Source organism: Seriola dumerili, unplaced genomic scaffold (genome assembly GCF_002260705.1).
Source record: "Seriola dumerili isolate Sdu_G_001 unplaced genomic scaffold, Sdu_1.0 BDQW01000068.1, whole genome shotgun sequence".
Taxonomy (NCBI): domain Eukaryota; kingdom Metazoa; phylum Chordata; class Actinopteri; order Carangiformes; family Carangidae; genus Seriola; species Seriola dumerili.
In genome coordinates this window covers 17,736,158-17,763,491 of record NW_019174323.1, presented here as the reverse complement: position 1 = coordinate 17,763,491, position 27,334 = coordinate 17,736,158, and the positions used below count along the sequence as shown (strand labels likewise).

The following is a 27,334-nucleotide window of genomic DNA, read 5'->3' as shown; positions in this document are numbered from 1 at the left end:
CAGCTGGTTAGCTTAGCTTAGCATGAATACTAAAGTATTAAAATCAACCTACAGTACCTCTTATGCTTGTCAACATGTTGTATCGTAGTCTGGACTGGGTGCCTCACAACCTCATTGTGAAAGGACGTCAATGATTCCTGCAAAGAAACAGTCTGACATGTAACCCCTTGTAAAACTGACAACTTGTCCGTTTTTTGTGGATAAAACCAACATGTTACTGATTGTTAGAGGAGCTGGTAGGAGGATGTGTGTCCCCTGTACTGAGCTAACAGGTTGCTAGCTGTAGCCTTATATATTTCCCTGACAGCTGACGGTGGTAACAATCATCTCATCTAACTCCCCAAGAAAGAAAATATATGAATTTCCCCAAATATCAAGCTGTTCAACCAGACCTCCAGCCTGAACAACCATACAGGTTGTCATGGTTACAATAGAGCCGGACCTTTGTAGTCATGGTTACAATAATAAACGGTCATGACTTGGTTAGGTTTAGGAAAAAGTCGTTGTTTGGGTTATAAAAAGTACTTCCTCGACATTGGACAAGCTTTGTTGTCATGGTTACAGCAATAATTTTGTCGAACCGTCATTGATGACAGAAACAACATATAAACAGCTGGTTTCACATGCGAATCGAACACCGCTCTCCATCCGTCCATCCACCACCATGTCCTGACGTTTATACTTTATACGTTTATACTACGTCACTGACACTTTTCCCTTCGCTCCTGCATCATTACTTCAACCACTACATGTCGCCTAGCAACAAAACGTGACCATAGGTCACAGTAACCTGCTGCACAGAAAGCACATAACCACATATTATTGTTTTAACACGTGTTTGTATGAAAAAAAAAAACAAAACATGTTAGTAGGCTTTAAAAGTGCTAGTAGGAGGACTTACAGAGCCAAGCTAGCTGATGAAGAGGTTGCTAGCTGTGGCTAAATCAAATGACTGATGATTGATAGATTAAATAATTTGCAACACCAGTAGCTGGTTAGCTTAGCGTAGCTCAAAGAGTGGAAACATGGGGAGAAATGTAGCCTGGCTGCATCCAAAGGGAACAAAGTGGTTAACAATCTAAAGAACATGATAACCAGCTTTACAGGTGCTGGAGGACAGATCAGAGCCGGGCTAGCTGTCTCCCCATTTCCAGTCTTTATGCTAAGCTAAGCTAACCAGCTGCTGATTGTAGCTTCATATTTTGTATACAGATATGAGTGATATTCACTTTCATGTTGAACGCTCAGCAAGAAAGTAAATAAGATTATTTCCTTATAAACACTCAACTGTTTAGACAACTGTAGGTGGCCTGAAGAACAGAACAACCAGGATCAGGTTGTTATTCAGACGTAACATTGAGCAACACTCAGACAAATCATGACTGGAAAAACAAGGAGCTTCTCGCTTTGTCACCACTCTGCTGAACACTGAGGATCCAGCGCCTGCAGCACAAACTGACGGGGCCTGTCAGCAGACAGCCAGAGCCAAGCCTCTGCCACTTCATGCAGCTTTGCCTATGGGCAGGCACATTACCAAAGAAGCTGGCAGCCAAGCATTCATTCATACTGGTGCTATCAGCATCTGTCAGAGACACAGAGACGGTGTGTGTTCGGTGTCAGTAGCTGGATGAAAACACTGCAGCGGTCCATGAAGAATATGTGTGTGGGGCAAGAGACGTCTTGCCGTGAGGGATCTGTGGTGAACTCTTCTTCTTGGCACCGAGCAGTTGATGAAACATCAAAAAGATCAACTGAATCCAGTTGATACACAAAGTACACAACAAAATCCTGAAACCCTGTCAAGATGTTGATTGGGACGGTAATTACCACGCATTTAATTATTTGACATTTGAAATAAATGATTGTCCTCATTTAGTCTTCAGAGAAAGTGCAGCATCATGTATACTGTGTGGTAACTTCAGTGTGATCGGCCTTTAATGCTTTCATTAATAATGATCAAGTTTAAATATTATTTAAAGGAATCAGAGGGAGTTTATAGAAAACTCATAATGCGGCACCGCTGTGATATTAACGTCTAGTGGATCCTTGACTGACTGTGAGCGCACTCTAGTGGACGACTGGAATAATTACATTCTTCTGTAAAGTTCATTTTCCTTATTTTATTTTCCCATTATCACTCAGCACCAGGACTGATGATTTCTGTGGGATATAATTAAAATATAAACTCAGCTGCAGGTTGATAAACCAACAGTAGCTTCAAGGACAAGTTCACATTGTTCACATCTTTCATGAACACAGACAGCACACACACAGTCTTCTTCCTTTTTTTTTAATAAAGGCATTATCATATTTAATATTTTGGTGGTACAGAATTCAAGTTTTTATAAATTTGGTTCACAGAAGAATCACATGTTAAACTGAGCAAACTTCCCTATGAGAAAAATCTTTAAAAAGTGGCTTAAATAAAGGTACAGTACAAAAATAAGTGGGTTTATCACAAAGTGTATGGTTTTTTTTTGTCTGAGGAAAGTACAGTGGCACAGCATTTCTCTGGTAGAAAAAATAAAATAAAAAAGCTCCTCCTTTTTGTTGTTTGTTTTGCAGCTGATTAGAAAACGATACATTCACTGGCTTCTTCGTCCCACTGGCAGAAGGCACTAAAGAGCAGACTTGGATCAACCAGCACTTGCACATATGGCTTGTTTTTGTCCTATATAGATACAATAGGACCGTTTGCCCCACAGGACAATACGGTCAGTCACATGTCCTGATGTCGGTTCAACTGTTTGCAACTGCTGACTGATCCAAGCTTGGAAAGGAGCTCAGGTTTAGTTCAGAACCAGCAGGAAGTGCCCTGAAAATATACCAACTGCACGTGGAGGTACTCTTCAGTTGAACTGCCAGAATTCAGAGTCAAACTGAGCTGATCCTCATCGGGGACAAACAGGCGGTTTACTGCACCAGTCCTGCATCTTTAGCCATGCTGTAGAAGATTCCTCTCTGTGATATGAGGTTTGTCGGAGTATCGAACTCAGCCACCTCTCCCTTGTCCAACACCAGGACCCTGCAGGAGGACAGAGCACACGGTGGTTCAGGTACAGAGTCTGGACAGTTTAGAGAACATGTTCACAAAGACAAGGTTTAGATATACTAGATATACAGTTTATACAAGATATTGATCTAAAACCACCCTGTGATGTTCCTGCAGCGCTTTTGAAGACACACGTGTGATCTGTCTCTGTGTGAAGCTGCTGTAGTCTCTCCATTAAAGGTTTTCATGTCCCTGTTTTGTTTGAGGGTGTGAAGACGCACATTCACACGCTACACGACGTGACGCACAATATTACTCACACTATTCTACTGATGTACAGGTGACACACCAGGAAACACAGCAACGCACCAACAAAGGCTCAGGAGAAGAAGAAGAAGACTGTAAACATGTAATTCAATATTCCTTGGATTCAGTTTTTAGTGAAGACGTCTTATAACTAGATTCTGTGTAGGACACATTTTGTCTTGCTGTTGAAGCTTCAAATCTGCCATCTACGGCTCAGAGGTTATTCACTAAATAATACGTTTATATATTTTAGTTTTCAACAGTGTATTGATGTGTAATTTTCCTTTACAGTAGGAAGTATACACAGAGATCTTACCTGGTGTAATCCATGACTGTGTTGAGTCTGTGTGCGATGGTGAAGACGGTGCAGTCTTCAAACTGAGTCCTGATGGTGGACTGGATCAGATCGTCTGTCTCCAGGTCGATAGCAGCTGTAGCTTCATCCAGGACGAGGATCCTCGTCTTCCTCAGGAGAGCTCGAGCCAAACACACCAGCTGCCTCTGACCCACACTGAAGACACAACAGCACACGACACATCACAGCGCTGCAGACAGCTGCACTGACGTCTGTCCACTAACTAAGACCAGTAATGTCCGTCTCCTCCTCCGCACCGACCTGAGGTTCTCTCCTCCCTCTGAACACTCCAGATTCAGTTTGGACGGCTGGTTGCTGACGAACTTGCGGAGGTGAGAATGTTCCAGAGCTTTCCACACCTCCTCATCACTACACTGCTCAAAGGGGTCAAGGTTCATCCTCAGGGTCCCCGAGAACAGCACCGGCTCCTGAGACAGAGAGCAGCCGTGAGGTTAGACAGGAGGACAGAGCAGAGACTGACCCATCGCTGCATCTGTCCAAAACCTGAGGACTATCTTGTGTGTGTGTGTGTGTGTGTGTGTGTGTGTGTGTGTGTGTGTGTGTGTTGTTACCTGTGGAATGATGGTGAGTTTGGACCTCAGGTCATGCAGGCCTATCTCAGAGATCTTCACCTTGTCGATGGTGATCTCTCCTGCTGCAGCCTCCAGCAGTCTGAAGAGGCAGAGCGTCATGGAGGACTTTCCTGCTCCGGTGCGACCCACGATACCAATCTGCACAGAAACACACACAGACCTGATTAGTGAAGCCGTTTTCTTGACCCATGATCCTTTAGTGATTGTCCCACCACACCCTCCCCCACCTTCTCTCCTCCCTTGACGCTCAGTGTCAGGTTCTTCAGGACGAGGTCCAGTCCCTCTCGGTACCGAACGCTGTAATCCTGGAACTGCACGTTTCCCTCCATGGGCCATTCAGGAGGAGGCTTCTTGTCCTCCACCTCCCAGGGGGCCTGTGAAGGTAAACGCAGCGTTTCTGACCGGGGAAACTTTCTGAACAACTCATTAGCCTGCTTGGCTTTTCACACAACTGATTTGTTTCTCACTCTAAAAACCTGAGTTGGTCGCCACAGTCACTCAGAGCTGCCAAACATTTACTTCACCTCTGGGACAAACTGGACGCTCCAAACAAAGGCTTTCACTAACAACTATACCAGCAATAGAGGGGCCCTTATTGTGAAAGAGCTGAAAAAGTACACTGTGTACAGTACAAATGCCCTGTTTATCTTATGCAACACAGGGGCCCGTGTTGGCATCAGGTAATCTAATATTTCTGGATCTAGTTATAGTTTATAGGTCCAGTGTTTGTAAGGAACATGACTTGGCAGCAGGACAGTTTTTTTTAGAATGTAAGTAAATTCCTACATTTAACAGCAGCTCAAAGCCAACGCTGTTTTACTTCTGAAAGCAAACACATGCACAGTCCGACTGAAGCGTCTGTGGAGTGAGAGAGACACACTCTTCATAACACACCTCTGTCTTGGTCTCAGAGTACTCCTTCACTCTCTCCACTGCTACGATGTTGCTCTCCAGATCTGACGTCATTCGCACCATCCAGTTCAGAGACATGGTCACCTACAAGAGCAATACAGGCTTCAGAGTGATCCTTAAAAACAAAAAGGTTTGCACCCCACAGGGTGCTAATGCTGTTGGCCGGGGTGGGGTTACAGTTAGCTAGAAGTTAATGGATAAACAGTTAGAACAGTTAGCTAATGGATAAACGGTTAGAACAGTTAGCTAGAAGTTAATGGATAAACAGTTAGAACAGTTAGCTAGAAGTTAATGGATAAACGGTTAGAACAGTTAGCTAATGGATAAACAGTTAGAACAGTTAGCTAATGGATAAACAGTTAGAACAGTTAGCTAATGGATAAACAGTTAAAACAGTTAGCTAGAAGTTAATGGATAAACAGAACAGTTAGCTAGAAGTTAATGGATAAACAGTTAGAACAGTTAGCTAGAAGTTAATGGATAAACAGTTAAAACAGTTAGCTAGAAGTTAATGGATAAACAGTTAGAACAGTTAGCTAGAAGTTAATGGATAAACAGTTAAAACAGTTAGCTAGAAGTTAATGGATAAACGGTTGAAATAGCTGAAAGTATTTTTTTGGCCACTTTGAGGCAGCAGAACAAGCTTTAAATATAGTGAACTTGTTAGCAAACAGTTATTTATCTACATATCCAGCAACTGTGAGCAATATCATTTGGAGTCATGTTTCTGTCTACCCGTCTTTTTTTTTATCTCTATTTTCGTGTTCAACAACTCCAGAGAAAAACATGAGGTTCTCTAGATGCTAAATGCTCCTCTGTGTTCTATGTTAGCTAGTCGCTAACTTTGTTTTTTCTGTCTGGATGCTACTCATTTTATCAGAGCCTTTTTGCAGATGTCTGCTGCGGCTGGAGACACAGGTGATGAGAGCTGAGTTTGTGGCTGGAAAACCAAAATAATGAGCTAAAAGAGGCTAAAAGGTCTGGTGAGTCTGGTGATGAGTCAGTTTCACATTGTACGTAGTCATGTCATCCTAATCTAGCTAACTAATAAGGTAAAGGAAACCAACTTCAGCAGCTGAACTAAGTCCTTTGCTATGGCAACAGTTAATGCAGATCATTAACGGCAGGTTGTTTGAAGCGTACCTGTAGAGCGTAGGACACAGACAGACCCACGAGGCCGGGGTTCAGATTCTCCTTTCCAGTCACAGCAAACAGAGCAGCAAACAGCACTATGCAGTTCCCAATGAACTCAATACGCACTCCCAGCCACCTGTGTGACAGAGTTACAGCACAGTTACAGGTAATAAGAGGTCTGACCAACAGGAGAACTCAGTTCCTGATATAAATATGTAAGTGAGTGCAAAAACAATAAACTGTAAAATAAATTAGCATCAAGTCTTTTCAGGCACGCTGCAGAGTGACGTTACTGCTGGGGCTTTGATTACTGATGAAAACACCTGTTGACTTATCCTTCACATGAATGTCTCATATATAAGGAAATGACATGTTTGTTTTCACAGTACTGATTAATTATTATAAGCTCTTTTCTCTGCAGACACTTTTACAGGCCACAGCAGAAGAAGCATAATTACATTACTTATCTTTTGCTGCTTTGACATGTGAAGATGTCTGCTGTGGAAAGACCTATTAAGTAAAGAGGAGCTGTATAACTATGCTAAGTATACTGTACAATAAGCTTTACTGTGAGTGAAATCACACTGTGTGCTGTGCAGCTGAGGGAACTCGTCTCTCTGCAGTGAGGCTCTGAAACTCTGGAGTGTGTTTGTTCAGTGAAACGTGTCAGCGGCTGCGTTCCAGTGTTGAAATCTTTTCATTTTCTTTCACCGGTTTGAAATGCCTGGCAGTTTACTTTAGTGAGGTGATTATTAGGGATCGACCGATATGGTTTTTTTCAGGGCCGATACCAACATGCCAACACAGAACTACTGCTGTATAAGGAACCTCACAGTGGCGTCCAGGTGTTGCTATTGTTTTGTCCACCCAGGCTAAATAACAGACACACCTGTATAATGTAACACAGCGCCACACACTACATCCTCCACAGTGATCATCAACAACTGTCTAAAACTATTTCAATAAAAACTGAACATCATAATCTTCATGAAGGAGGATTTACTGCAGGACTGACTACATCAGTTTTACCTACATGTTCCTAATAAACTGAACACTGAGTGTATATTAGTAACTATCAGCTGTGTGCACAGACTGCAAAGAGCCTGGCTGGAATTAATTGGTTGATTTCTGATTCACCTGGTAACCTAAAGATGCTCTTTGATTTAATGGTTTTATCATTTATTATTATCATCACCAAATAAGATGTTTTACTCCCTCCCCCGTTTTTGTAAATGTAACGCACTAACACGTTTATTTTATTGGTTAAAATGCTGAATATTACCACCGATAATCGGTCGATCCCCATTGATAATGTGTGTTTCCCAAACTGTCACACCCTCACACCAGTGGCTGTGTGCAGGAGTCTCTTCAACAACACTGGAACACAGCAGCTGCTCTGCTGAGCTGAAACAGGACACGTACCTGTTGGACACTATACCAGGGTAGTAACTCTTTTGGTTCTCATCCACTTTCATATCACTCATCAGAACAAAGGCAGAGTGTCTGCCATAGGCTCGGATTACACTAGAGCCCGTGATGGTCTCAGAGAAATGGGAGTATATGGGAGAGCGGCTGACCGACTCCAGGCGCTTTAGCTGCCGAGACGTGGCAACGTAAAATCTCTACAGGCGTTGAGGGAGGGGGGGGAAAAAAGAAACACAACATTACAACTGAACAAGACATGACAGATGTTCAGATATTCAAAAAAATCATTATGATGCACACAGACGAGCCCACACACATACACAGTCGCAAGCACTCGGAGTAATAAAGAGCCTGTTTGAACAAACCACCTGCAGTGGTGGTTTGATATTCCTCTCTTCAGATAAGGAGCCAGCTAATGTTACATAAGCTCCTCCCAGGTGGTGATTTCCAAGCGTACGTGCAAATCAGCTCACCTGCATTCACCTCGGGAATATATTACAACACACTTTTGAAATTTAGAATTTAGTATAATCATTATTATTATTATTGCATCATAACTTCATCCATGTTTTTCCACGAGGCCCAAAGGACTGGTGATTTTAACTGCAGGTGTTTTGTTTTTCATTACATCAAAAATCTAATTTACAGTCTATAAAATAAAGTTGTTTTGAAAATGTTAAAAGCCTGAAGCAGCAGTTCCCTGAGCAGCAACAGTATGTGCAGACGTATAGTTACAGTGAGTGCAGACACATGATGCAGCCATGCAGGATAGATGCCATGACAAAGCCACAGGAGTGAGATAAGCTTCTGTTAGCACGGCTGATATTAATCATTTGGAAGTCAGGTTAGTAGCAAAGAGGTGAGCACACAGACCCTGAACGCCTCATGAATCTCTGCTCTGTCGTCACTTTAATGACCTGCACACATCGGCGTATGTGTAGGTTTAAAGATACTGACTGTGTCTTCACAGAGTTACACCGGATGTGCTCCTGTGTGATGCACTGACAAACTGATCGACTCTCTCACCTGATTGGTTTGACAGACTGTGTGTCGTCTCTACCCAGCGTGGTTAAAGGGGTACTCCAGCAGTTTAGTCACTTCCACAAAATTGGGGGAGTCACACGTGTTAAAAGTAAAATATATTGTAAAAGTATATCTAAGTTTCTCATTTAGTTTCTCATTTGTTCACTTTGTAAATGCTGCTAATTGTGGAGTTCTGTGCTGAACGTCCTCACTGATACGTTTTCATTTTGAAATGAATCTGTGCTGTAGATGAGGCTGTTTGCTCTATCCAACCCAGCCGACGTCTGTTCTCTGTGCTCGGTAATGTAAAGTGTTTCACTGCTGCTCGTATGTTCCACATCTGAAGAAAATCACACTGTGGAGACAAACGCCCTGTTTCAGTATTTGTCCTCGCAGCAGCACAAAGAAACGAGTTCAGAAAGACACACAGGCAGTTTGCAAAGACGGGATCAAAGCAGAGCCGTTTAGGATGTACAGGCTGCTGTAGACAGTGTAGACTCTGTTTTCTGACATGGTGCATGTGACTGGACTGACTGTACATGACTCAGTGACCTCGACTTCTGAGAAGTTTAAGGACAATTTAACCTCTGCACCTGCGGTCGGATTCCGCTCTTTTTGAAGATGAAAACCGGGAGAAACTTTTTGAAAAGACACAAACAATATTTCACGAGGCATTGAAAGAACTAACGGGCTATTAAAAAACAAGCTCACAGAAATGATGGAGGAGGAGGAGACTTAGAAAGTGATCTGATCCTGAGTCTTTAATGACGCAATTTCTGCCACAAACTTTGCCACTGACTTTTACTTCCTCGTACGGTTCGAGCTCCGAGAACACTGGATGCTTTTAGTCGTCACACTTTCAGTTTGTAACTCTGAAAACTCCCACAGCCGACGTCACACGAACGCAGCACTCCAGACAAGAGAGCTGAACTTCATGTGTGGAATTGGTGGAGTGCCCCTTTAACCGGAGGTAACAGCAGAAATATACCAAAGTGTGCCACCTAGAGGTCGGGTACAGGAGTGCATCCTTTTCTACACCTACACTCATCAGCTCTTCTTCACCTGAACACAACACGAGCACAAACAACCGTCACCTTTAACCTGGTCTGAATCAAACGTCCTGATCACAGTAATGATTCTGAAAACACTGGTGATCATCTCCAGCGTTGAGACGTGAAAGTTAGTGCAGGATTTGAATTCGCTTGAATATTAGTGTCTGATTCAACACTACAAACGACAACAACCCTGAGAGGTCAGACGGCGGCGCTCGGTGACAGAAACAACCTGCGACTGTGGCCGAAAGGAGACTGGAGGACAGGTGAAGCAGATTACATGTTAAACTACTGAGGAAGATTCAGAAGTCTGCTGCTCGACAGGCGGACTGGGTTTTCAGTCAGCTGCAGATTCTGAGCTCAGACGTGATGAAAGCTCTCTCTCTACATCGCTCCAGGTCACGTCTGATTGGATATGGATGAGATCAAACTGTCCAACCACTGAGTTTATTTCTGCCTCCAGAGCAGCTCTGCCTCTGAGAACTGTGTCAGTTTACTAGTAATAACAAAAGTTACTGTTGTAATAATTACAATTATTAATAATTGCAACATTATCAAGTGGCAATTTACAGGTTCGAACCCTTTTGTGCTCAATAAAAACACTTAATCATAGCGCCAGGACTGGGCCGACTGAGATCATATTTCTAGTTATGGTTAAGGCTTAAAATGGCAGATATTGATGAATAAGCCACACCCACTTTCATCAGTCAATATTTCAGTTAATAATTGCCTCCAGGACATGTGCAACAAATTTGGTGAGATTCTGTCCACCAGGTTTTGAGGTACACACTTTTGGTGTTTGTGGCGCCCCCTGTGGGTCGGGCTCAAAATGCTTTAATAGGCCTACTGTCTATCACGCCCTGAAGTTACCTACCCGGTCTCATGATGATTGGACAAATGGTTAATGAGTTATGGCTCGAGCTCCGCCCATAGAGAAGATGGCGGCCATGTTTTGTTTTTTGACTGATTTTGCTCATTTATAGTAGAAATGTGTATCTCAGTCCCCGAAGGCCGTCTACCAAGTTTAAAAGAATTCATCATGTCATTTTACTGTTTTTCACATTATGAATATCAGCACAAAAATCCATCTGGACGGACTTTAGTGATCCAAGAAGCTCGGGGGTTCGAACCCTGACTAATTACCGCTGATTCCCAATGAAGCTAACGGAGCTAACGAAGCTCCACTGGGTCACTACAGACCGAGCAGCTACACTACTGCACTACAACACTGCAGCTACTCCTCTACAGCCACGATCACCACGTCAACCACATGCAACAGTCGAGCAGCACGCACTCAACAACACTCTCAGACATGCATGTTGTATTAATGAGTTAGCAGACTTGTTTCCTATTTACCTGAACCCACCAATAGAACACCATTAATGGGGCTATGACTATGAGGAACATTGGGGTGAGGGCAGAGCATATGAGCAGCACATTCAGTGTGTACCAGAAAGTGCGCATCCATATGTCAATATTTTCTGGGATGTGGGAGTCTATAGCGTCCATGTCTTTGCTGAAGCGGTTCAGTAACCGCCCAGTGGGGGTGCTCTCGAAGAAGGCCTGCGGGGCCCGCAGGACCCCCTGGAGCAGGTTGCGGTGTGTGAGCTTGGCCGCCCGCAGCATACTGTAGCCGCGGCACAACAGGCAGTTAACCAACAACAGCACACCTGCGAGAGAGGGGAGGGGTGGGGGTGGGGGGTGGAGGGGTCAAGTGTGACACACAACAACACCTGTGTTAAATTGGATTACTAGCCATTCTCATGGGGGGGGGGGGGGTGGCTGTTCAGTAAAAATCACGCCTATGCAAATAAACTTCTTTCTCCTGAGACGGGTGAAAAGCTGCGAGGCCTCAGCCATGTGAGAAAAATAACCTGCCATCCACTTGATGCTCCCAAATAAAGTACGAGGTAGCTACGACCTCCTCACGTGGATGTCGGGGGGGGGGGCAGTTTTAATTTCTGCACCTCGTACTTGAAGACAGTCAGTTTTAAAACTCGACACAGCTGTAAATGTATCAGGGTCATGGCTCTTTAAAGCTGATCACAGAAGTCGTGAATGGGGACGTGGTCTCAGACTTCTGGACCCCGCTGTGAACACAACACGCAGAGTACTGATCCGACACCAGGGCTCTCTGTTTCCCAGGTGTAAAACCCCTGTACTCACTGTATGGACGCCATTCATGTCTATATATGAGACACATACACGAGGCACTGAAGACTAAAATCCACCCTCTCGTACAACTGTAGCTCAGTCATGTTTAAAACCACTGACAGATTCTACCTCTGTAGCTGGGATTAAATAAAACCCTGTACTCGACATAAAAGACTCTTTAAATATTAAACACATCAAACACATCAGTTCAGATTGTTCCATGTTTCAGTGGCAATAAAAAAAACACTCATATACACAAACTGCACATCACATGTAATCCCTGAAACAGATCTGACTCAGTCTTTACTGATCCACCACTAGAGGGAGGTGGTGGATCAGTAAAGACTGAGCAACATGGTTCTGTGTGGAGCATGAGAACGTGTGTGCATGTGTGTGTGTGTGTGTGTGTGTGTGTGTGTGTGTGTGTGTGTGTGTGTGAGAGGAGGGGCGTGGCAGCAGGCTGCGGGCGGGACAGGAAGTGTTTCAGCTGCGGAGAGAGAGAGCAAAGTGAATTCATGATTGCAGATAAAGATAATCACAGCGGCAGCCGCTCGTCACGGACACCATCACAGGCTGCGGAGAAACAGACGCCCCCCCCCAAAAAAACGCAAAGGTTAGAAAGCTGCAAGCTACATGCCATTCCAGAGACAGGAGGAGGAGGGAGGAGGAGCAGGGAGGGCGTCTGGCACACGAGCACATTTCTCCTGAGTACCTGGACAAAGACGTATGTGAAAGCCAGCGGCACTATGACAACAGCAAAGATGGGCGTGCTGGAAACGATAACTATCATGGTGGAGAGGGAAACGAAGAAGGTGCCCAGGAACATGAGCACGGTGGAAGGCAGAGCCTCGTCGATCACGTAGATGTCCTTGGAGAAGCGGTTGATGATGCGTCCTATAGGCGTGGTGTCAAAGAAAGACTGGGGCGTGTGAAGTTTGTTGGAGAGCAGGTTATAGTGCAGCTTCCGGGCTGCGCCGATGTTCCCCATGGCTAGAGTGAAGGAAGAGATCATGACCAGGATACCTGGGGTGGAGGTGAACCAGAGGAGGAGGAGGAGCAGAGATATCAGAGAGGGAGGTTTATTATGGGATGAGACAGACAGACACAGGTAGCGTCCGTCCCGAAGGTAAAGACACGAACAGCTCACTGGAAGAGAAGCATCAACGTCCACGAGTCTGACACAACGACAACGACAACACATCACACATCTCCTCCTGCTCTCCGCTCAGCCAGACGCAGTGTGGGCGGAGGCAGGTGCACGAGCTCCAGGTGCAGTTACAGTATCTGTTCAGCTCCACCATTAAACCTGTTCGAGTTTCTACGCAACAATAAATCCATAAACGCTAACAGGCTGTGACTCTTACCTTGTGCAATGCCCAGTGCTGCGTACACCCCCACCCTCATGTGAACGTTCTCCTTAGTCTGATTCCTCGAGGCGTCGTTGGTCCACTGGCTGAGCCAGATGTTCGCTCCGATGGCGGCGGCGCTCTGGCAGCCGTACAGGAAACAGATGAGCACTGACAGCAGGGGTCCCACCGCCTTCGCATACTCCAGGTACACTTTGGTTTTCACCTGGTGAGGAGGGAGAGTTCAGCCGAGGTCACTAAGGTACAAACCACTGCTGTGTTGTTGTTGGTTGATGTCCATGACGTTCTCAATCACAAATATTTACATGAGGCGGGAAACAGAATGTGTTGTGGACAATTCTGGGTCCAGAACTTATTGCACTTTATTCACCTGGGAACAACAGTTCTACCTGTGGATTCAAAGGACAACTAGAATATGTGAGCGTAAGAATAAAAGGGGAAATAAAAGCGTGCTGACCCTGCCCGTCTCTGTGGTCTCCGTCTGGATCAGCTTCTCCACCTCTCGCGGTTTCTTCTTCTCTTGTGCCTCGGAGTGTTTCCTCTGGCTGCAGCCGTGTCTCCTCACTGAGCGACACCTGGCGTTCTCCCCGTCTGCTGAGATGATGCTGATCTGCCTGTGAGAATGAGGGGGAGGGGGGGGGGTCATCTCAGTGCAGAGTTTCTCTCTTTATTCTGATTAAACAAGTTAAAGCCCAGTTTCAAACAATAATGTTAATTTAGCAGCAGCTGTAATCGTTACAACTGACCATCATTCATCTGATACCTTATAAAGTTCCTCTTGGCTTCGTTGATCCCTGGTTCGTTGTCCACCAGGTCTGTGTGGTTGCTAAGGGCGTCGTCAGGGAACAGCTCCTCATCTTCAATCAACTCCTCTGTGAAAGAGAGAAACAGTTTGATGAAGCACAAACAGACGAGCGTCAGCCTGATGCGAGCTGAGGCAGAGGAGGAGGAAGCAGAGCTCCACCTATGGCGTCGTCCTCCTCCACGATGTCCTCCAGGGCGTAGTTCCTCAGGAACTCTGCGAAGGCCCCGTTCTGTTTGAGCAGCTCCTGGTGGGAGCCCATCTCTGACACCCGGCCCTCCACCATCACCATGATGTTGTCCACCTGAGGCAGGAAGCTGATGCCGTGCGTCACCAGAATACGTGTCTGGAGTAAAACAACAGAATAAAACTCTGTTATTATCTAATAAAACACACATAAATACCACCCACACACACACACACACACACACACACACACACACACACACACACACACACTTTTTATTAGCAACAGATCCAGTAACAGAATCTCAAACAGATCGTATCACAGTCATAAACTGATAAGACTTCCTCAGTGGTAAAGATCAAACTTCCTCTTAGAGTCTAAACAGCACAGTGTGTGTCACAGTAAAGTGTCTGGATACTTATGTCAATGTGAGATTTCACTTTTTAATACAGTTGAAAAAAATGTCTAAAATTATCATTATCATCATTATTATTATTGTTATTAGTATTATTATGGAGGATTGATGAGGGAAACATGAATATTTATTTCATCATCATCTGAACTGAATCAACTGGAAATGCTAACGTGCTAAAGTTTAGCAGGTATAATGTTGAAACTCCTCCATCCGTCAGCACAGTCTCACCTTTCCCTTCAGCACGCCCTCTGGGCCGATCAGGTTGTCGAAGATGTGTTTGGACACGTGGGCGTCCACGGCGGACAGCGGGTCGTCCAGCAGGTAGACGTCAGCGTCGCTGTACAGAGCTCTGGCCAGACTCACCCTCTGTCTCTGACCGCCGGACAGATTGATGCCCTGCAGGGATCGGACAGGAAGAGAAACTCAGACGCCATGACACCTGCAGAGAGAAAACTAAACAAGGAGGCGGCTGAGTGGATGAACGGAGACCGGAGGGTCCTCGTCTCTCGTACCTTCTCTCCTATCTCAGTCATGTCTCCTCCAGGCAGCACCTCCAGGTCAGGGGTCAGGGCGCAGGCTTCCAGAACGCAGCGGTACTTCTGCTCATTGTAGGGTTTCCCAAACAGGATGTTGTCCCGCAGCGTGGCGTTCTGTATCCACGCCTGCTGAGGTACGTACGCCATCGATCCCTGAGGACAGAGGCCGACAAACGTTCCTTTACACCACAGAGCTTCTCACTGCTGTCGGGTCATCGGGGGCCGTTATTTACCTACTTGTACATCCTGTAAAAACTGACCTGATCTTTTCTAATGTCGCTGATGTTTCTCATCCTGCTGCACTGAGGTTTATGTGCTCTGAGGAAACTTCTTATGTTTCCCGACAGTAAGAGAAAGAATTGTAATGGCTGTACAGATGATATAAGTCGCAGGCTGTGGTCACTGAAGATGAACCAAAACAAAGAGCTGGAAGACGCTGATATAGAGCTGAGGCTGCAGATCTGGGTGATGGTTCTGTGTTCATTAGTGAAGCTCTGACGGATACAAAGAAGCTACAGGTGAGAAGATGAGGTGATGTCGTACCCGAATAGAAACCTCTCCCTCCAGTTTCTCCATTTCCCCCAGCAGGGCGGAGATCAGCGACGACTTCCCACAGCCAACATGGCCGACCACGGCCAGCAGGGAGCCCTGAGGCACCATCACGTTAATGCTACAAACACACAGTCGACAGGTGTTACACAAACAACCTCAGGTACAACGACACAAACACGTGACACGTGCAGACACACGGCGTGACATACCTGTGCAGGACGGGAGGATCCTCTCTGGCCCAGCTGAACTTCCCGTTGACGACGGTCACAGAAAAATCTGTGGAGCAACAAAACGTCACATGACTTTCTCTTTGAAGAGGTGCCTGTGTGTGTGTGTGTGTGTGTGTGTGTGTGTGTGTGTGTGTGTGTGTGTGTGTGTGTGTGTAGTGACAGGACAAAAGACTGAAAGACATTTCTGAGCGGTGAGTCATCTCAGTCTCTGGGTGAGAGGTCGGAGGCGGCGGCTTCACCAGTCTACACACAGGACTGATGACATGTAATGACAGAGCAGGTTCACTGAGCCGTCACAGTCTGTTTAAAGAAGCGTTTCTCAAAGCGTGGTTGGCGGACCATCAGGGGTCGCTTGTGGAGTAAATCTGTTAAAATCTCATGTGTTTCTCAAACTGTCTGAGAGATCCACACGGCGAGTGTGTATGTGTCGTTTTCAATATCAAATCAACTCATTGGTAAATTAAACATTAGTATTTGAAGTGGTTGTTAGGCAGCGTTGTTGCACTGACACTGTCTCCTCACGTAGCTACAACACTTAATGATGACTCCACCTGTGGCTGTGTTCTTCCTGTCCACAGAGTCTGGATCCAGCTCATCATGACTCAGGAAATTCTGGATCCGCTTCAATGAGACACTGGTCTGAGAAGGAGACAGACACACAGACATTCAGTGACACCTTAACAAAGAGACAGGAGGAGGAGGAAGAGGAGGAGGAGGAAGAGGATGAAGAGGAAGAGGAGAAGGAGGAAGAGGAAGAGGAGGAGGAGGAGCTCCCACCTGCACCATGCTGCTGATGACCTGAGGAAGCATGTTGAGAGGAAACCTGAGGATGTTGAAGAGTGACAGCGACACAAAGGCCTTCTCCGCATCCAGGACGTTGTTCTCATCCACAGTCACATACACAGCAAACGTTGTCAAGGCAACCTGGAGACACATCAGGAAACAGCTCCATCAGTTACTGTGGCGACGAGTTCACCGGTGGCTCATCGATAACCTCGTTAGCAGCTGATACTGATCACATGACGGTTCATCATCCGTTCTGACGAATAAAACATCTATCAACCAATAATCAGCTCAGGCCAATATTCAATAATGTTTCCTCAGAGAGAGTATTGATCCATCAGAAGAGATAAAAACCATCTCAGTGTAGTTTCACATCTCCTCTCTCAGGCTTCTCTCTGCAGCTCTAGTAACAACAGGTCTGTGAGCCAATCAGAAGAGAGGAGGCTCTGAGCCTCTCTTCTGTTTGGATGGTGGGTCCAGGTGGGCGGGGCTTGGTGACTGCTTTGTTGTGACATCACAAAGTTCCAGAAGTCCTGACGGCTGGTTTTAAGGCTCAGTTTCTGAATACAGGCTGTGTGCATTTCTCTGTGGACTGAGGCTTTGATACTTTCACAGTATTAATATAGAAGCTAGAGCTGATCTATAATCACACTACACATGGATTTATTATTTATTTCACTGTGGGCTCTGTGAATCATTTATAACAGGTTTATAAAAATGGTTTCGCAGCTTGATTCTGTTTGAATCTGCTGCACATTCATCTTTCACTTCATGTGTCATCATGAAGGTTTAACTCCTGACCGGCTTCACCGCCAGCTTCTGGTCATGTGGACTGAGCCTACCAGGAAAGGGGCGCTGGTCCAGGCCATGGTGGACAGCGCTCCCAGGTAGGCGGTTTTGCGCAGCACGTTGAGCTCCTTCTGTCTGATGGCCAGGACCTTCTCTTTGAAGGAGGTCTCCCAGGCGTACAGCTTCAGGACCTTGATGCCGTTCAGGATCTCGTTCATCAGCTTGATACGAGCGTCCTTGTGCTGCATCTGCTCCACCTGGGAGGGAGGAAGAGGAGGACGAAGAGGAGGACAAGAAGTCAAACTGCTTATTTACAAGTTAACACTCTTCAAACAAACCAAACACCAAATACAGAGAAACGTCTGCAAACAAAAGGACATCACAGTAGATTTTCAAACTCACTCTAAACAAACTGATAAACTCAGAGATTAAACTGGGAAACTCATAATATCATGATATTAATACAAATATTTTGAGACATTTATACATGTATTAAAGAATCACATATAAACTGTTCAACCTGAGGATTAATGAACTATTCTCTAGTGTCATGGATTCATCAGAAATAATTCTGTAAAACAAAAAGATTATCTTGGAGTAATTCTTTTTAAATAAATGTTTAAAAATACAAAACAACATGTTCCTGTCACTGTTGTGGCTCCACTGAAAACCAACAGAGACGCAGTCCGAGGGACACACCTGGTAGGTTCTGGTCTTCATGGCGATCACAGCGTTAAAAGGGATCAGCATGATCATGACGGCGACTCCAGCCAGAACCGACGGACCGAGGTTCTGTCGGACACAAACACAGCAGAGCACAGCAGCAGATTAACCTCTGATCAATAAAACATGCTCCACTCACTGAGCTGGACGTTTCCACCCACAGTCACAATCAGCAACATCAGTGTCTGAGACGCTCATGATTGTCTTGAGATGAACATTATTTATCTTCATACATTTGAATTCTAATAAATCGTTTGGTGAGAGGAAGTTAAAGTGCGTTTCTGTTCATCAGACCAGGAAACAAACACCGTGCGATGTGGCGAGTCTGACGCTCACATCTTTTCATTTTAAGACAACCTTCATCACTTTAACGTCATGAATAATATTCGGTTGTGGAGCGTTTCAGACCCCGATGTTTCTCAGTTTATATTATTTGTGGGTGTGACACACAGACCCACCCACACCTCCAGCCTGCAGGGAGGGGCTCAACAATAACACAACAACAACAACAACAACTGAGAGACGGTGCCACTTCCTGCAGCGTGTGCACCGACCTGCCACAGGAAGTAAAGAGCCAGCATGATCTGCAGAGGAGCAGACCACAGCATGTTGAGGAAGGTGGTGAGGTCCATGAACCTCTGCGCGTCCACAGACATCAGGTTGACCACCTCTCCCACTGTGGAGGAACGCTTGGCGGCGTTCGTTATCACCAGCGCCTGCACAACGACAACGGACAAAAACAGACACAACTGTAACGACACTGCATCAGCTAGTGTGTGTGTGTGTGTGTGTGTGTGCAGTCTTCCACACCTTCCTGTACAGAGCTCCGATGATGGCTGTGCGGACGTTCATGCCCGTGACGAAGCAGTACTGGAAGTGACGGTGCAGGATGAGGGTCTGCAGGAAGGCGGTGAAGAACATGAGGAAGGCCAGCGAGTACCCCCACCAGTCAGGAACCCCCTTCTGTTTGGTGAATGAGATCAGCATCCTGTAAAAGCACCGAGAGGGAAACGTCACGGTCTGAAGATAACGGGGTCGGAGCTCTGCAGTGGTCACAGATTATCTACAGCGGCAGGGTCCGACCTTTTCAACTGACAGCCACTGGAACATCCCATAATAATAACACGTTCTCAGAGCAGCTTTTATTCTAATGGTAACGACTGAACTGAACGGAGAGCAGGGAAACATGGAGGAAGCTCCAGACTGACTCATCACAGTGAGAGACCTTAAAAACAATGAGGAGCTTTTAATGTTTTTAAAGATCATTTCTTTTTAACACATTTAAAAACATTATGCGGAGCCATAATAAACACTTTGCACACATTCGAGCGAGACATTGTCTCCACAGGTCGGGGGAATGTGACAGAGACGTCCTGGATGTTTCCTCCACCAACAGGAGACGTCACAGGAAACACATGGTCACAGTTTCTCCTTCCTGAGTTACAGTGTTGAATAATGACCAGAACATTATGATGTCACAGTGAAGTTGACCTTTGACCTTTTGGATATAAAATGTCGTCACTTCATTTTTATCCTCATGGACATTTGAGTTGAATTGTGTCGTAATTAGTGAATTCATTTGTGAGTTATGGCCAAAAACGTGCTTTTGTGAGGTCACAGTGACCTTTGACCTTTGACCACCAAAATCTAACCTTACTGTTCACCTCCTGTAGCAGACAGTGATGAAGGGTAAAACACACTGACCGAGAGACGCTGCTGCGACGTCCTGAGTCAAAATTACACTATTTAGCAGATGATTTTTTCGTCCCACTTGCGATACCTCCACGGCCCACCAGGGGGCCGCCGCCCACAGGTCGGATCCACCAAACTACAGGTTGGAGTTTATGCAAATTCCAGCATCATGGTGAGTTTAGAAGATTTCATCTGTTGTTTTTTACTTCATAATTAAATAAAGCTTTGATGGATAAACTCGTCCACGCTTCCACCGAATCAGTTCTGAACCAAGTCCCTCCTACTCCATGTGCATAACATCTGAATTATAACATTAATATATGAAAATTAAACTTGTGTAAAGTTTTTTGTTCTTTTCACAAAGCAAATATCAGTATTAATGAAGCTTGTGTAACAACATACACAGAGGAAATGTATGTGGTCTCCAGCTCTGACGGCTTATCTCACTGGCACACAGATAAGATTCCTCACAGCAGCTGTTATCACTTTGCTCCACTTCCACCTTAAAGAAGAAACATATCAGAATGACTCTGCACGCTGAGCAGGACAGAGTGCGCTTGGCTTGTTTCCCACGATTCAGTCTGCTGTGGAAACACGGCGAGGGGACGAACTCAGAAAATAAAAGTAAAGCTACAACAAGAGCGTGGTGACGATGCTAATGCTAATGCTAACTCCGTCAAACGCTGTCGGGTACACACACTGAGATGCAGATGAAACCAGGTCACAACAACATGAGTCAAGGGAGCAGAGCAGCCAGATGCTGAGATGGAGGAGTGTGACCTGGAACCTGAAGAGGTGCGACACACTGGGAATTACTGACTGAACAAAACAACATCCTGAAGCAGAGGAAGTGATAACGCCGAGGAATCTGTGGCTGAATTTCTGAAGTCACAGTTGACTACACCGGACCGAACTGAAAGCACAGCTCTGAGCCAGCGACCACTCAGGAAGCTCCGCAGAGATTCATGGTGATAACTCACTGGAGCAAACAAGAAAACAAAGATCATTTTGGAGAGTTTTACAAAGACGAAAGAGTCTTTAACCAGGAGAAACAGACACAGCGAGGAGGAGAGGAGAGTGTGTGCTGGAGGTAAGGGGAGGACTGAAGGAGAGAGGTGTGACGCTTCGGAGAGAAGAGGCCGAGGATCTATAACGATCAAACAGGACAGAGAACGCAGCTCGAGTCTGAAACCATGAAAGCCGACGCAGCAGAAAGGAGGAGATAAGAGTTATCAACCACATACAACAGAAGCTGAGCTCGTTCTGCTGATACCAGGGTGATGCCCCGTGATCACTGATTCCCACTAATGATTCTATGAATATCAATAATCATCATGAATGATTTTTAATAATTTGCTAAAAACCTCCTCGTGGTTGTTTCCTCCGTCAACCAGACGAGTTACAGGAAACGAGGTCACAGTCTCTTCTTCCTGAGTTACAGTGTTGAATGTTTTTGCAGAAAATTATGATGTCACAGAGAAGTTGACCTTTGACCTTTTGGATATAAACTTCATTCCTTCACTTCACTTCATTTACCCTTATAGGTATTTGGGTTAATTTGTGTCATAATGAATGTGAAAGAATGAAGTAGTGAGTTATGGCCAAAAACGTGTTCCGCGAGGTCACAGTGACCTTGACCTTTGACCTTTCTCCACCGAAATCTAATCAGGTCACCTTTGAGTCATAGTGAATGTTTGTGCCAAATGTGAAGACGTTCCCTCGAGGTGTTACTGAGATGCGGTGTCCACGAGAATGAGACAGACGGACAGACCGTCGCCGGCGTGGACACAGAACAGAACGACCCCGTGGAGAAAACCAACCAACACGCAAAAACACCGACACAAAACGCAAAGAGACTGAAACAGGACGTGAAAACACTGGAACAATGGCAGATTGTTGCCGTTTACAACTTGCAAATACGCCGCAGCAAATACAGGGACGCGGCAATAACGCGAGTGTCGTGGTTTACCTGAGCAGCTGAGGGTTGACGAAGGTGATGATGTCCTGCAGCAGCTTGTAGCCTGAGCCAATCAGAAAGTACGGTCCGAAGGCTCTGACCAGGGCGCGCAGGAAGGACGGCTGACGGGGAGCCGCTTTCTGATTGGACAGCAGCACCTCCACTTCCTCCGGGCTGGTGTCACCCCCTCCCCCTCCCACTCCTCCTGCTATGTGGTTGGTGGTGGACTGCAGGGGCTTGGAGTACACAGCCTGACTGGACACGCTCGGTTCACTGTGGAGGGAGCGGGTGACAGGTGAGGACAGGTGAGGACAGGTGAGGACAGGTGACTCTCATCATGTCAGTGAAAACAGTTTAACTCCTATTATTGATCCTATTAATAAAACCAATAATAATATTAACAGATAAAACATCAGAGCAGCGTCGATGAAAGGACAGAAGACAGAATGTAATGAATGTGATGTCGTTCAATCTGTAACTTTTCAAAGAAACAATTTTTATTCAATTCATCGATGACTGGAAATGATCGTAATAAAAATAAAAATCTGTTTACTGCATCTTTAAATGATGAGCATAGAACAACACGTACAACCAGAAACTGTTCTCCTCTCGGGTTCTCGTGGAACTTCTCTCCTTCATATTTAATATATATCTATATAAAAAGGTCTCCAGATTTTACAGAATTCACCAGGTGAGCCTCATTTTCTTCTTGCCTCGTATAATATCAGATACGTCCTCATATTTCAGTAGAATAAGAGGACGGGGAAGCAGCGTAGGGAGAGCTGTAACAGGACCGGGGTCTACGGTGACTTCAAGGACCTCTGAAAGTGTCTGAACAATAAAACATTTCATCTGTTTGTTTTTTTTTTCCTGTTGTTTTTTCTCACAGATTATTGCTGCATATTTTATTCCATTTAATTTCTGCAACAGTTGAACTTTAGATCCGGAAACACGTTCATCCTGCTTCACTTTGTCTTCTTCTTTTGCAGGTTGGCTCTGTGTCTGTGACGCAGCATTTTACCCTGTAGTTTCCCACAGAGGAGGTGTGGACTCGTTTTATTACATCTATGTCTAACGATGCTGAGGGAGGAACGCAGCGCCCTGTAGAGCTTCGATATTAAGCCTCGAAATGATGCTAATAGTCAATATGAGAATATGGAGGAAGTCGTGGAACTGTTTCTGGACAAAATCACAAAATGCGCATGTGCTGTTACTCTAAGAGTAACAGCACTGCACTAAGAGGCTGGTTCATACGGTCGTAAATCTGACCAATGAAAACCTGTTGCAGATAAAAGGAGCGGGTTACATATCACACCTTTTACAAACAGTGAGGTTACAAACCCACAACCTGAGTGTCTGACCTGTCAGTGAACACACCCTGTTGAATGCTGGGAGACGGTGCGTTAGAGGCTTGGTCTGGACCAACTGTTATTTCTTTATTGATGATTTACAAAACGAGTCACACAAGTTCAGTCAGGATGAGACAAAGGACAGAGGTTCAGCTGCTCAGGCTCCTCATTTCATCACAATTTAAAGCTGCTGCAATCAATATGTTCATATTAATAGTTGATTTAATCTTTACTTTAACGTGAAAGGGTTTGTTCAAAGCAACAAACCTGTAGATAATTATCACCTCCGCTCTGCAGCCCCTCGATAGCCCCTCCCCCTCCAGATCCAGACTAGAAAAGTAGATGAGTTTTTCTGTGTGAAAAACACGTTAAACTGAATATTAAGAGTTTCAACGACGACTGTGTTCATTATTGATTAACGGGATAACGGCTTCAAACTTCACTGTTTCTGATAAATTCCCTCTGGCAACACAAAAAAGCCAGTAACAGTACAAACAGTGCAAAACCCCCTGAGGACGACGACTGCGTTAGCGTCTTAGCTTGCGGTTGCATTTGTTTAATTTGTTAATGTTCGTTTGTTTAGCAGGAGCTCAGGCAGAGAGACACGATGCGATAAAAGCTTCAGGTTTTCCAACGGCAGCTTAAAAACACAGGAGTCAGATTCCAGCAGCGAAAGAATCAGCGACGACGGTTCAACAGCTCAACGCCGAACAGGTTTACAAACCACCTGTGAAGAGATGAAATCAGGCTTCACCGTATCAGTTTACAGGATGTTCTCAGTGAGAACGCTGAATGAAACCGACAGGGAAACGGCAGCAGAGAGAGAGAGAGAGAGAGGAAGCCGCCTGATGGAGGTCAGAGGTCAGCAGACTGGTCACGTGTTTGTGCATGACATCGTCTTTTTCGCTGCAGCGAGTGTCGGAGCTCAGCTGCCGCTCTCAGTGGAAACGGACGCACGGGGAATGTAAAATTACAGACATGAGAAAAGTCATTAACTGTGCAGAACATCACACAGAGGAGGACGGAGTTAATCCTGCAAACCGAACGCACTCAAACGCAACACATCAGAGCAACAACACGACAACAGAAGGAGCTCCATCTGTTCTCTGTGATGTCTGCACACGCTGCGTGGTCTTCAGGTTTCCTTTAAAGTGTGTGTAGCAGCAGGAACCTGTTTCATGTATTAGATGAAGCTATCCTGCTGCCAAAGTTAAAAACACACTTGTGGTTTCACTTGTCATATGTGTGCAAATACGCACGCACACACACACACGCACGCACACACACACACACACGCACACACGTGTCTCAAGTCCTGACCTCAAAGACAACATCCTCTCCTCTCTCTGTTCTGACGTGGACGTGAAGGGAAACGATTTAAACTTGGAGTTTTATATAAAAACAAAAGCAGAAAGAAGAATCACGTCCTCCAACAAACAGAGACGTTACAGGAAACATGGTCGCAGCCTCTCCTTCCTGAAGTTACACTGGTGAATAACGACCAGAACATTGCGATGTCAAAGTGAAGTTGACCTTTGACCTTTCGGATATAAAATGTCATCACTTCATTTTGTCCTCATAGACATTTGAGTTAAATTGCGTCATAATTAGTGAGTTACAGTGTTAAATATCAGCCACTAATATTTTAAATGGAGCTGCGACTAACTGTCTGTCTCTGTCAGTCCTGAGTAACGGCTAAAACGTGTATTCCGAGATCAACGTGACCTTTGACCTTTAACCTACGTCCACCAAAATCCAATCACTTCGTCCTTGAGTCCTGGTGAATGTTTGTGCCAAATTTGAGGAAGTTCCCTCGAGGCGTCACTGAGCTGGGATGAGAGAACCGGACATGCCTGTGAGACTGAGGGAGGGGGCGGGGCTACCTGTCCCCTGCAGCGTCCTCCACAGACACACGTGAAGCTGTAGATCGTCTGAGAGTTTTGTTTTGTCGAGATTGGTTTTAGTAACTTCAACCAACACAAACATCGTGTTAAATTAATTCAAAACAGCGACCAAAGAGCGAGCGAGACACTGTGGAGTTTTGTTTGCCGCTCTCCATCCTGAGTGACGACAAATAACATTTATGTCTCTGTTAAAACAAAACTGTCGTCACATGCAAAGCATCAATTATTCACATTCAGACAAACAATCAAAAGTCAGAGGGAGGAGAACAGCTGTTTGTCTCTCTCTCTCTCTCTGAAAGCAGCAGCTTAGAAACTGAACTATGAGCCGTCGCTCTAATGTACATTTATCACTTATAAAAATGATCTTATATTTTATATTTCATAGACAAAAAACGAAAGAATGAATTGATCCACGTTACTGTGTGAATCTAAAGCCTGATACATCTTCTTCCTCCGTGCCGTAGAGATCAATGAGCCACTTCCTCCTTTTTTGAGCAACGCTTGGTAAAAATTACACCGACAGGAAATTTACTTTTTTTAAAAAATGTGTTTTTGAAGAACTGCTGTGTGTTCAGTAGGAACCAATGAGCCTGAGACCGAGGGGGGGGGGGTATCACTGTGGGACACTAGAGGACAAACAGTGTCTCCCCCTACAGAGTCTGGTCTCTCAGTGTCCATCAGTACAGACGCTCCAACCAGGAAGAGAAAACAAAATAAAAGCTTCTGAAGTCGCAGCATCGCATGTCAGTAACACACTTACCGCGAGTCGCCTCCGTTCAAAACACTGTAATGTATAAACCTGATTACCGATCAGCTGTACATTACAGGGTACAGCAGCTCTCGGGTTTCCAGCTCTAACCTGATTTCTGTCAATGAGCTTCTGTCTCTGGAATGTAAATGCGGAGCTGTACAGTACCGTGACACTCACCTCCTGGCCTTGGCCTGCTCCTTGTCCCACTCTCTCAGGAGCTTCGGCACCATCACCTTGGAGCTGTCGCGCTGGTTCAGGGACCACAGGTCTTTGGCCTCCAGGGAAACCTTGTAGCCTTTGATGGCCAATCTGAGAGAGGGAAACTGCCCTTTAATTCAATCTGGTGCATTATAGTCACAGAAGAGTCTTCAGTCCTCGCTGTACTCCAGACATGTTTCAATATATTTTCTGTCCCCCGAGTGTGTTTCATTCACTGGCTGAAATTTGATTCTCAAACTAAAACCCTTTTATCTCACAGACAACTTAATAAGAATTGCTTTTCTTAATGGAGTTTCCTGGATTTGCTGATCATGATTATTGCACCAGTGGATCAGATTCCACCAGAAATTGGCTTCATCTTATTTCCAGCACGAGGGGAAAACAAGAAATAAGGAGCTGAGTGTCCATGAGAAAAACAGCAACTACATGAGAAGTGAACCGTCGCTGTGAGACAGAAGCTCTCAAACATGGGCTGATGTTCGATTACTGAGGAGTCAATCATTATCATTATTCTGTCTGTTGAAAGTGTTCAATATTTAATAAATAAAAAGACATTATGATAGAAATAATTATATGATATTTCATCATTCTTGTTACATAAAAAAAATAATTTAAAGCTCCATATTTTCTTCTTCTTCTGTGTTTTATTTGAAGTGTTGATCCATAAGAAGATATATTTGTGGTTCATCTCAGTGTAGTTTTACATCTCCTCTCTCAGGCTTCTCTCTGGAGCTCTAGTAACAACAGGTCGGTGAGCCAATCAGAAGAGAGGAGGCTCTGAGCCTCTCTTCTGATTGGCTGACTGTTTTCTGAGTGATCCAATAAAAATAAAGCAGATTTCAGGTAAAAACACTCAGAGAAACCAAATCCTGCAAGGTTTGGATGGTGGGTCCAGGTGGGCGGGGCTTGGTGACTGCTTTGTTGTGACATCACAAAGTTCCAGAAGTCCTGACGGCTGGTTTTAAGGCTCAGTTTCTGAATACAGGCTGTGTGCATTTCTCTGTGGACTGAGGCTTTGATACTTTCACAGTATTAATATAGAAGCTAGAGCTGATCTATAATCACACTACACATGGACACAGACCTTTACACTGGAGGAGCTTTAATTCATTTTTATTCTGAGTCTGTTTTC

At 45.1% G+C, this 27,334-nt stretch overlaps 1 protein-coding gene across 3 annotated transcripts in view; it reads right to left on the bottom strand.

The window, feature by feature from the left end:
• Positions 1–2,274: 2,274 nt before the first annotated feature.
• Positions 2,275–27,334, bottom strand: part of abcc3 (ATP binding cassette subfamily C member 3) — a 43,089-nt gene continuing 18,029 nt past the window's right edge. The window contains exons 7-31 of one of the 3 annotated variants that reach the window (XM_022743407.1): positions 26,161–26,292; positions 21,992–22,252; positions 19,141–19,318; positions 18,885–19,046; positions 18,307–18,399; positions 17,661–17,864; positions 16,813–16,959; positions 16,587–16,674; positions 16,015–16,081; positions 15,797–15,923; positions 15,230–15,406; positions 14,946–15,113; positions 14,278–14,461; positions 14,077–14,185; positions 13,771–13,927; positions 13,311–13,518; positions 12,659–12,969; positions 7,715–7,914; positions 6,302–6,428; positions 5,141–5,242; positions 4,474–4,620; positions 4,226–4,384; positions 3,915–4,081; positions 3,615–3,809; positions 2,275–3,025 (exon numbers count right to left, since the gene is read on the bottom strand). In XM_022743407.1, the coding sequence (XP_022599128.1) occupies positions 2,914–3,025; positions 3,615–3,809; positions 3,915–4,081; positions 4,226–4,384; positions 4,474–4,620; positions 5,141–5,242; positions 6,302–6,428; positions 7,715–7,914; positions 12,659–12,969; positions 13,311–13,518; positions 13,771–13,927; positions 14,077–14,185; positions 14,278–14,461; positions 14,946–15,113; positions 15,230–15,406; positions 15,797–15,923; positions 16,015–16,081; positions 16,587–16,674; positions 16,813–16,959; positions 17,661–17,864; positions 18,307–18,399; positions 18,885–19,046; positions 19,141–19,318; positions 21,992–22,252; positions 26,161–26,292 (3,982 nt within the window). In that variant the 3' untranslated portion in view covers positions 2,275–2,913. Of the gene's footprint in view, positions 3,026–3,614; positions 3,810–3,914; positions 4,082–4,225; positions 4,385–4,473; positions 4,621–5,140; positions 5,243–6,301; positions 6,429–7,714; positions 7,915–11,148; positions 11,463–12,658; positions 12,970–13,310; positions 13,519–13,770; positions 13,928–14,076; positions 14,186–14,277; positions 14,462–14,945; positions 15,114–15,229; positions 15,407–15,796; positions 15,924–16,014; positions 16,082–16,586; positions 16,675–16,812; positions 16,960–17,660; positions 17,865–18,306; positions 18,400–18,884; positions 19,047–19,140; positions 19,319–21,991; positions 22,253–26,160; positions 26,293–27,334 lie in introns of those variants that run through there. The other 2 variants (XM_022743406.1, XM_022743408.1) reach the window with 2 other exon arrangements.